The sequence below is a fragment of the Glycine max genome, chromosome 10 (genome assembly GCF_000004515.6).
Source record: "Glycine max cultivar Williams 82 chromosome 10, Glycine_max_v4.0, whole genome shotgun sequence".
Taxonomy (NCBI): domain Eukaryota; kingdom Viridiplantae; phylum Streptophyta; class Magnoliopsida; order Fabales; family Fabaceae; genus Glycine; species Glycine max.
Window position 1 is genome coordinate 50,613,164 of NC_038246.2, and position 10,011 is coordinate 50,623,174.

The window sequence follows — 10,011 nt, forward strand, 5'->3', positions numbered from 1 at the left end:
ATGTTTACTTTCCAATAAGACTCCCATATTTGGAGTATATTATGTCTAAGTTAAATACTTTCAATTGCTTGATAGTATAATGGTACCACAAAATACAATGACTACTAGTGTACAAAATTTGTAGTGTTTAGGTCTCAAGGACTTGACATTCGTCAACTTAACTCTGTAGAATGTTCATAAGCCCTTTCGAGCTGGGCATCAAAATATTCATATTTATTTTCTTCATCTTCGTCAACAAGTTTAACAATACCATTAACTTTAGATAAACTGTTATTTTCACTGAAATGTCCTACGAGCTCATTAGCCTCTTCCCTTTCTTCATCTGTTTTTGGTAAAGATAGAAGGACATTTTTAGCTTTCTGATCAGGAGGAATTCCATTAGACTCCATTTCCTTAAACCAATGAACAGCACTGTCGAAGTCTCCACTTTTTCCATATGCATCCATGATAGTAGTCAAAATTGTCTGATTGGCCTTGATTCCCCGAACAAGCATTTCTTCATACTTTTTCATTACCATCTCAAGATCATTTATCTTAGCATACCCTTTAATCAAGGTTCCATAAGTGACAACATTAGGCTCAAAGTCATCTTGTATCAATCTTTTGAAAAACTTCTCAGCACCCTCCATGTCATCTGCATTGACATAAGCTGATAACATGGTAGTGTATGAGCAAAGATCTGGAAAGTATCTGCACCGGAAAAGTACAATGATACACGGAGAATGCTCAGTGTTGTGCACTAAAAAATAATGTTGACAGTAACATATATTCTCTAATTATAATTTATTCGGTACATGAATTTTAATAGTGTTTGGATATAAGTTGGAGGACCAAAGTGAGACAAAAAATAACCAGAGAACGAAAAATGTATAATTGTTTGCCTAATATATATACACTGAAGAAAGGAAATACTATTTACCTATCCCTTCTCATGCTCTTAAACACAGTCTGAGCTTGCTCTACCATTCCCGATATAGAAAATGCATCAAGTAAAATATTGTAAGCCTTCCGAGTTGGTCTGTGGAAAATAAGAGAATACTATAACTTTTTTAATAATAATAACAATAAGAGTAGTTTAGTAGATAAAAACATAACTAATTAAGCAACAGAAACAGAAAATAACAGTTTGCATAGGAACAAAAGATAAGAGATGAGGTTGCCATGCTAAAGATGGGAATTTTAATATTTCAATGATTTACTCATAAATCATAATAGCAACAAGATATACTGATGTCTGAATAATAACTACTAAAAAATTGCATTATGTAATTGATAATAACTTATTACAGTAAATTATCCAGCTTTCTATTAATTCTTCACACTGGTATTTTTGTTTTTATTTTTTGACATACCTGACACCAGCGTCAAGCATTTCCTCAAATACAGCTAATGCTTCTTCCTCCCTCCGGGCCTTCCCATACGCACTTACAAGTAAGGCATAGCTCACAACGTCGGGTCTGAGATCAGCTCTTTGCATCTAAAATTAGGCATTCACTTCAATATCTGATGAGTTAATTATAATCAAGAAATTAAAGGGGGGGACAGAGAAACAAGATGCAAACTAATTTGCTATGAAGCACCAATACTTGAATTTGCTTCACGTATCTGTATCCGATACCGGTTCTCTTGGATACTTCATCGATATGTATGAAGTATCCAAATCTATGAAATGTCAATACTTCAATTTGCTTCCCTTATCCAATACGATACTCTTGGATATTTCATCGATATGTATTGGTGAAGTATCCAAGCCTTTAAAGCATTTCATGAAAATCCAATAGAAATTGTATGAAACATATATGTATATTTGTATTTGCAAAATTGCAATTATATATTTATCAAGTTTTACGAATTTTTATATATTTCTAAATTTCTAAATATGTATCTTACACGTATCGTATCTTATATATTTTTAGAATAATCGTATCGGATATGTACGTATAGTATCCGTGCATCATAGATGGGAAGTCTTGAAAATGCCTCAGATTAAAATAAATTATCTGTCCATGAAAGTCTTGACAATATAAGTGCTTCTTGTGTGCAAGGAGTAAGGACTTAATTTCACCAATTGCCATATTTTAATAAAATTCTGACTGAATTAGCATGGATAATGGTTTTCAAACCATAACAAAATTCAAATAATCTCCTTGTAGGAATTAACATTTAACAATCAGGTATCTTAGAATTAGAATGTGGGTTTGGGTCTAACTCAACCCTTCAAAACTGACTTGTAAGGTAGACGATGCCCCCACTTAGATACTCTATCTTGGCACTATCTCTAGCCAGTGTGGGACATGCGTTTTTCCCAATAAGGTAAGACTGTTTTGTACCTCTACAACAAAAACACAAAGCCAAAAACAGTTGAAAATTGAGCCTATACTTATGAAGAAGGAGATCTAGAATTTCACATAAGTACCCAAACATGTTGCTATTCATGTAGAATATGACAAGACAATTTGATTTAACACAAGTTTTTCCTCTTTTGGAAATAATCAAATAATATGATGTTAAAAGTATGCATATTCTGCCTTCAGAAAAGAATGTTGTCTGTGATAAACATGCACTGAGTACAACAGAGATAAAGTCAAAGATTGTATACAAGATAGATATTTAATTTTACCTGATCATATATGTTTGAAACTTCCTTGTAATCTGTTTCAAATGACATCAAGCTATTATATGTTACAGTAGTTTGTTGAATTCCCCGTTCAGCCATCAGTGCAAATGTCTTCCGAGCCTTTTCATAACTTCCAGCCTTCTTATACATATAAATCATCATATTAAACATCTTCTGGTCTGGTTTCAAAGGTGAATTTTCATCATTCAGTAGATTGTCAAACAATTCTTCAGCTTCCCTATACTTGTTACCCTGTAGGTGAATTAAATATATAAATGCAACACTGAAAGTCAGAGACTCAACAGCAGTCTGTACAGTATTTAAGAAATGTACACTGAGTTCAACATAGTTATCAAAGAAACATGAGGATATGTGTTGGAATTGAAAAGCCATTATTAGGCCCTTATTTACAGCTAAGAATTCTATGGCAAGACTGAACACATTCATCGACACAATCCAAAAATTTAATTTCCACTACGGAGCTTGTTACATTAAGAAGGTAGACAGTGAATGTATTTGACTTTTATTCGAAAATTTTCACAGGAAACCAGAAGTACAACAAGCACCACCACTAGTGGCTGTAAGAGATTAAATATTAAAGGGAAATAAAAGAGCATAGGACAAGAACGTATGGTTACCTGAACAAATGTCTTAAGTATTATCTGGTATGTGAAAGCAGAAGGTTCAGGACCCCATTTCTGCATCCTTCGGAATATTGCTTCAGCATTGTTATATCTGCCTCCTTTTCCATAAGCTTCCATGAGTGCAGTTTGAGACACTACATTTGGTACATAACCATTCTTATTCATCAATCCTAAGACCTTCTCGGCACCATTGAAGTCTCCTAGCTTCCCATAAGCCGTGATAAGCATGAAGAAATCCATCTTCCCAAAATCCCACCAGTTCTGAGTCCGAAGCCAGTCAAGAATCTAAAGAATCACACAATAAAGCAGTTAGAATCAATAGTTCACTATCAAAAGCAAACAGATAACAGTTGTATGTATTGGTAATGGTATATACCTCAACAACAAGGTGCCACTTTTTGAGTTGCTTAAACCTAATCAAGGTACCAACAAGAAGGTCTTTAGGAATATTTTGGTTATTAATCTTCTCAGAAGAGAGAACAGAGACAGCAGAACCCGATTCTTCGATTTCAGTCATGATTCTCCTCCAATTCTTCTGGTCAGCTTCATCTGCAGCATCCTTGAAAACCTCGAATTTCCTCCTCCTCTGCATGAACTTTCTGGGTTTCAACATTCCCCGACAAACCACCTCCATTCTCCCACTCATCCTCACACTCGCAATTCCATTGCTAACACACACACAACACAACAACACAGTGAATAATGAGTGAAACGTACACAAAGCAATAAAAATTGAGTAAGCTTACCCTGTGCGAGTGTGTGGAAGAGGGAGTTGTCGCAGGTGACAGTGTGACTTGGAAATGAGACTACACATTTAGCATACAGCACTAACCGATCGCCACCAGAAGAAGAAGATTGTATTAAGGAGAAAGTAAATATAAATAAAATATCTATCTATTCTAATATCCATAATCATTTCTTGGGCCAGACTATTATTTTTCAGGTTGGCCCAACAACTTCGGGCCCGCCCCAGTTATGAAGTATACACTCTTGTGTGTGGGTTATGGGCATTTCTATTTCTATGGCCTTTAAATACTCACTTCATTTTTTTTATTGGACTTTAATCTACATAATAAAGATTTATCTATAACAATTAGCATAGATTATTAGAGTAAAACTTTAAAAAATTAAGAAAAATACAATAATCATTTAATAATATATCAGTAATTTGACTCATACAACATGTGAGTAACTTTTATATTTTATAGTAATAAATTTAAAAATTATAAAAATCCAATATTTAAAATTACATAAAAGCGTGTAAATGATGAAGAATTATTCAATTTAATAATTTTTTTTGTGATAAATTACTCACGTGATCTATTATCTTTGTTTTAGATTACAATTTGTTCTCTTATTTATTAAAAGTTATAAAATATTTTTTAATTTTTTTAGTAAAATATCTCTTAATTAGTCTTTAATAACATATTTATAATTTTTAAACACTTGTCATTTTCTATTTCAGAATATGATTTCAATTTTTTTATAAGTAAATTTTCACCAATAATTATTTTATTAATGATTGAATTCGAGATTAGATTCAACTATGTAGAAATTATGGGACTCAATTAATTTTCAGACAAAAAAAAAAGAACATAAAATTTTCCAATTTAATTTAAGAAATTTTTCTGTTTTCCGATTTCTCAAGATTTTCTACACATGATTATACTTTTTTTTTATACATTCACGAAATTATACTTTTTGTGCAAAAAAAAATTATTAAATAACCATAAATAATAGAAACACAAAATAAAAAATAACATATAATAATAGATATGTATAAAAAATTAAATTATTAAACTAAATTTAATAATTAGTACATATACCAATTCATAATAAGAAAAATGATTATAATATATCAAATTTAGCTAGTAAGATGCCTACATCTAATATCCATAATCATTTATTGTATTTGGATCTGGCCCAACAACCTTGGGCCCGCCCACTTATATAGAGCGAGATGTTCTTCAGTTGGTTGGAGAAAGAAAGAAGGAAAGCAAAGTAGACGAGTGATTGCGTTGCGATTGACGACGACGAGGAATCATGTCTTCCGGCGGCGGCGGTGGTAAGCCGTTCTTCTGCCACGTGTGCAGTCAGAGGATTACGTGCTCCGATGAGTCGGAACCATTCTGCCCGATGTGTATGGAAAGTTTCGTAGAAGAATGCAACCCTAACAATCCCAACCCTAATCTCTTCCCCGACAGTGATGAATCTTCGGATCCCGAACTCCCCTTCCACCGCTTCTCACTTCTCCCTCTCTTGCTCTCATCAGTCTCTAGGTCCCGATCCGAACCCGACGTGTTCGACCCGATGGTCTTCCTCCAGAACCACCTTCAGGACCTTCGCGCCGACGGTGCCAACATTCAAGTTGACTTTGACCATCCTTCCAACGAGAATCAAGGCTTTCGCCTTGCGAACATCGGCGACTACTTTATGGGCCCCGGCCTCGAGCAGTTTATTCAGCAGCTTGCCGACAACGACCCCAACCGCTACGGAACGCCGCCCGCCGCCAAGGACGCCGTCGAGAATCTCCCCACCGTTACCGTCGACGACGACTTGCTGAACTCCGAGCTGAACCAGTGCGCTGTCTGCCAGGACGAGTTCGAAAAGGGTTCTAAGGTGACACAGATGCCCTGCAAGCACGCGTATCACGGCGACTGCTTGATTCCGTGGCTTCGGCTGCATAATTCATGCCCTGTGTGCCGCTATGAATTGCCCACGGACGACGCCGATTACGAGAACGAGGTTCACGGTGGTGATGCTGGGTCGAGGACAGGTGGGAGCGACGGTGGAGGTGGGAGTAATAGACCTTTTCGCAGGACTGTTAGGATATATTTGCGCCATCCTGATGCTGGTGACTCTGCGCAGGACGGTGCTGAAAGGGAATGGAGATGGAGAAGTTGAGATTGAAATTTATGTAAGTAGCTCCTCTCTGATTCTTTGGTTTGTGTGTTTTGTTTGTTGTATATGATTTTGGTTGTTATGCATTCTTTCCTTTTAGATTTTAGATACATTAGGTTTTGATTGGATTTAGGATTGACAATTGATGGCATTCAAGTATATCATTATTTTGGCTTTAGTTTTGTTAGTTGTTCTGATACCTCCTTACATAGTGACAAGGCTTTGTAATTACTGTGATGGGCTTTTAAAAATTATTCTGTGTATTCTCATTTTTGGTCATCTTCATATTAGAGGTGTAAATTATTTGAACTGCATCTGAGATTTTAACAAGTGGTTTGTTGAACTGCTTATATTCTAATGTATCCTAATACGTTTGTGTTCTGTATAGTTTTGATGATTATAGCTCCTTTTCTCCATGATTTTTTCATCAAAATTCATTTTGTAATCATTTTTATGCTGCTAATGCTAACTCTTGGTGAGAGCTTTTGACCATGGAGCTGCTTGTCCCCAACTCTTCCCCAAAGAAGTGGCTAAAAAGAGGAAGGGGTTTAAAAACCTTGGGTTTCATCCTAAAGTACTAAATCAAGTACTTCTTTTACTTTTGGAGTCTTGAACTACTATAGAATGAAGGTGGAGATGATGAGAAAGGTTAAAAGAAGTTAGCAAATTGAAAGTAATTAATTGATCCAAGATCTGAAGATTCACTAGTACTTTGCAGCATCATGGTAAAAGCCCATGGAATGGATTGTTTTCCACTAAGTCATATTGAATGCTGATTTTCGGTAGGAAATTTTAAAAAATACTCAGAACTGGACTTGTTCCTTAAGTAGTTGGAAAAGAGATGGGAAATCAATATTATTTTTTTTAATTTTCTTTTTTTCCCTCTTGTATTGTATGCAACATGTCTAAGCAACAATATTTGGGCAAATGGATGATACACATTCTTTTTTCTCTACTTTATCCCCCTCCCCAATTCTTTAGATTTATATTTGTATGTTTCTCATACTTGTATGCTTATGAAGGGGGAAATTTATTTACGGTGAAATTTTATTGGTTTTACTGTTTCTATTCTCATATTTTACATTTCTTATTTACTATGCTATGGAGCAAGCTAATATGTGGATTGCTTGTTGGCTTTTAAATTCTGTAGCCGGATCATTGTCACTGTATATTCTGGACCAAAAAAATGTAAAATTGCATCTGTGTTTGGTTTTTTTCCATTTTTTTATATATTTGTTCATCCAGTATTTATGAATCTGTATCAATTGCTGATAGATAGTTTGTATCTGCTGCAGGTTTTGTTTCATGTTGAAAAACTGGAAACTATCTTGTGCAGCTCTGAGCTTCCGTGAATAGATTGTAGCATTGCAATGTTTACAGAAGTCCTTGTGAGGAATGCAAGAAATGTTATTTCCCGTGGCAAGGAACTTTGTTCGATCAAAGGTCTTTGTTTGTTATGGTAGTAGATAGCTGGAACATGGGAATGCACGAAAACACAACTATTGAGATTTTAGGTACTGTGTTAATGAGCGTTGATAAGAAACTTCCCGTTACTTTTGTACAGATCATCTTCCAAACATCCAATATTGATTATCGTCCTTTTGTACAATATGAACTAGTCATGGTCTATATTGCTCCTGTGTGTGTGTATAAAACGTTTTAATTTAGAAAAATGTTCTTTTGACCTATTTAGAAAAGGTTTAATGTTACTTTTGATTCATTAAGTTTTATACTTCTTTCGTTTTCTATTAAGTTTAAAATGTTCAATTTAGTTATTTATATTTTTGAAATGTGTCATTTTAGTACATTATGTTTATTATGTTTTCCGTCAAAAATATTTGTGTTCCGTTCACACATTTAAATTTTAAAACCATTAATTTAAAGTAGGGATGGCTTTTGGTGGTTAAAAATTGTCACTATTTATAATCTTATTAAAAAATTTAAACCAACAAAAAGAAAAATCTCACCGATGATGAATATGCTCACATCATAGAATGTAAATATTAGAATCCATTTTCCAATTCTAAATATTAGAATATCTTAGCTTCAAATTAAAATTTAATAATCTACAAAATCCCCCAAAATTACACTAAATACATTAATCAACAAACCCTAAACCCCTAATCTTCAAATCCTCCTAATTCATTGCACGCCCAACATCACCTCTCAAGTCTTTGAACCCATCATTGAGGTTTCAATTTAGAGTTTGTCGAGATTTGCATTTGCAATTGAGTTTATGGTACAAATGAAGTTGATGCATCTCTTTAAGAAGATGGAGGAGATGGAGAGGTTGCAGTTCCTCAATATCACACACAACCCTAAGTATCATTTCCTTAATGAAGGATTTGGTCATGGTGGTGGAAGGTGACGATAATGGCACGAGAAGGCACGCAAATGATGTTTGATTGTTGATGGTGGTTGTGGTGGTTTTGGAGTGGTGATGCTCTGATGATGGTGTCGCGGTGTTGCACGTACTATGTTTAGACACGATGATGGGTGAGATAGTGGTTGTGACATGATAGATCTAAGTTGTGTTCTGGATCTATGTTTTGGGCACACAACAGATTTAGGTTTTAATGGTGGTGTTCAAAGAAGAAGATGATTTGATTTAGGCTTGAAATAAAATAAGGACAATGGTGATTAAAAATCATCACTATGTTAAATTGATTATTTTTAAATTTAAAACATTGACAAACAATAACGTTAACGAAAAATTAAAAAAATGATCAAAACGGGACATCTGAAAAACATTAAAGACCAAAATTGAATGTTTAAAATTTAATGTATTAAAGCGAAATAAGTGTGAAATTTAATGGATTAAAAATAACATTAAACCTTTAGAAAAAGGTTTTACCTATTAGTCCATTATCTTACCTGTCATCAGTGTAATCTAAACAACCTCTTATACTAAATAATTAAACGTCTTGTATTTTGATTAAATAGGTATTTTAGTCCCTGATTTGTAGCCATTTTTCATATTAGTCATTATTGAAATGTAAAAAATAATTCATATCTTTACATGTGTTATGCAAATAAGTCCCTCTTGTTAAAATCAAATTTTTTTTATTAGTCAAATGTCTATTTGACAAGTCTTAGTCTATGTAAATAAACCCACATGACAAGTTTGAGTCCATGTCAGCAAACCATGTGACAAGTCTTCTGCTTCAAAGCTTCAGCAAAATCTCCTGGTTCTTCTCTAGCCTCTTCTTTCTTTCATCTTCCTTCCGCTTCAAAGCTTCCTGCAAAATCTTCCATCACTCCTGCCGCTACACCATTGCCGTTCACGTACTTTACTAAGCTTTCGTTCGCTACTAATTTTTTGTTTTGTGGGAGTGAGGGAAGAATATGAGAAATGGAACACCAAACTAGCCTCTTGCCCTTACAATGAAAGCAACAAAAATTAAATAAAAGCATCAATATCTTGTTTACCAGATTTTTCCGCAAACCCAATGAAATAAAATTGAATCTAGCAAAAGAGAAATCAGTGAAGGAAGAAGAGCATCGAGTCAATAAACTAGCGGCGCTGCAAAGGGGGAAAGAAAGGAAGCGCAAGAGCACGAAAATAGTAAAAACTGTAAAGTAAATAGTAAGTTTTGTTAAAATTTCATTAACTTTAATTTAAAGGTTATTATTTGTTTAAATTGAAATTTTACAGTTTTTTATTTATAAATTGAGGGGATCCATTCCCCAGCTCTAAACAATGTAGCACTTATACTTAGTATATTATATCATTCAATTAATATGCAACATGAATTTATAATAATAATTTTAATATCAGTGACTGTGAAAGTGGAAAATGGAAAGCCATTTGTGAAGTTGTTTGGAATGCAATAGTAGCGTGGATATTGG

At 34.2% G+C, this 10,011-nt stretch overlaps 2 protein-coding genes across 2 annotated transcripts; one reads left to right on the forward strand and one right to left on the reverse strand.

Moving 5' to 3' along the window:
* Nucleotides 1-42: 42 nt before the first annotated feature.
* On the reverse strand, nt 43-4,134 carry LOC100796513 (pentatricopeptide repeat-containing protein At3g59040). The gene is made up of 7 exons (XM_003536685.4): nt 4,008-4,134; nt 3,638-3,929; nt 3,256-3,546; nt 2,621-2,869; nt 1,353-1,477; nt 920-1,018; nt 43-690 (listed from the first exon to the last, which is right to left on the reverse strand). Exons 1-7 carry the CDS (start codon nt 4,073-4,075, stop codon nt 153-155), a joined length of 1,662 nt encoding a protein of 553 aa, XP_003536733.1. The 5' UTR covers nt 4,076-4,134; the 3' UTR covers nt 43-152.
* Nucleotides 4,135-5,049: 915 nt separating this feature from the next.
* Nucleotides 5,050-7,835, forward strand: LOC100797586 (E3 ubiquitin-protein ligase RING1). Its single transcript, XM_003536687.5, has 2 exons — nt 5,050-6,178; nt 7,458-7,835. The coding sequence occupies exon 1, from the start codon at nt 5,305-5,307 to the stop codon at nt 6,163-6,165; it is 861 nt and encodes a 286-aa protein (XP_003536735.1). The 5' UTR covers nt 5,050-5,304; the 3' UTR covers nt 6,166-6,178; nt 7,458-7,835.
* The last annotated feature ends 2,176 nt before the right edge of the window (nt 7,836-10,011 follow it).

Coding starts and splice junctions, on each gene's coding strand:
- LOC100796513 (XM_003536685.4), bottom strand. CDS start 4,075: ATGTGTAGTCTCATTTCCAAGTCACACTGTCACCTGCGACAACTCCCT. Junction 3,930..4,007: donor CTTCCACACACTCGCACAGG/GTAAGCTTACTC, acceptor TGTGTGTGTTAG/CAATGGAATTGCGAGTGTGA. Junction 2,870..3,255: donor TACTTAAGACATTTGTTCAG/GTAACCATACGT, acceptor ATTCACCTACAG/GGTAACAAGTATAGGGAAGC.
- LOC100797586 (XM_003536687.5), top strand. CDS start 5,305: ATGTCTTCCGGCGGCGGCGGTGGTAAGCCGTTCTTCTGCCACGTGTGC.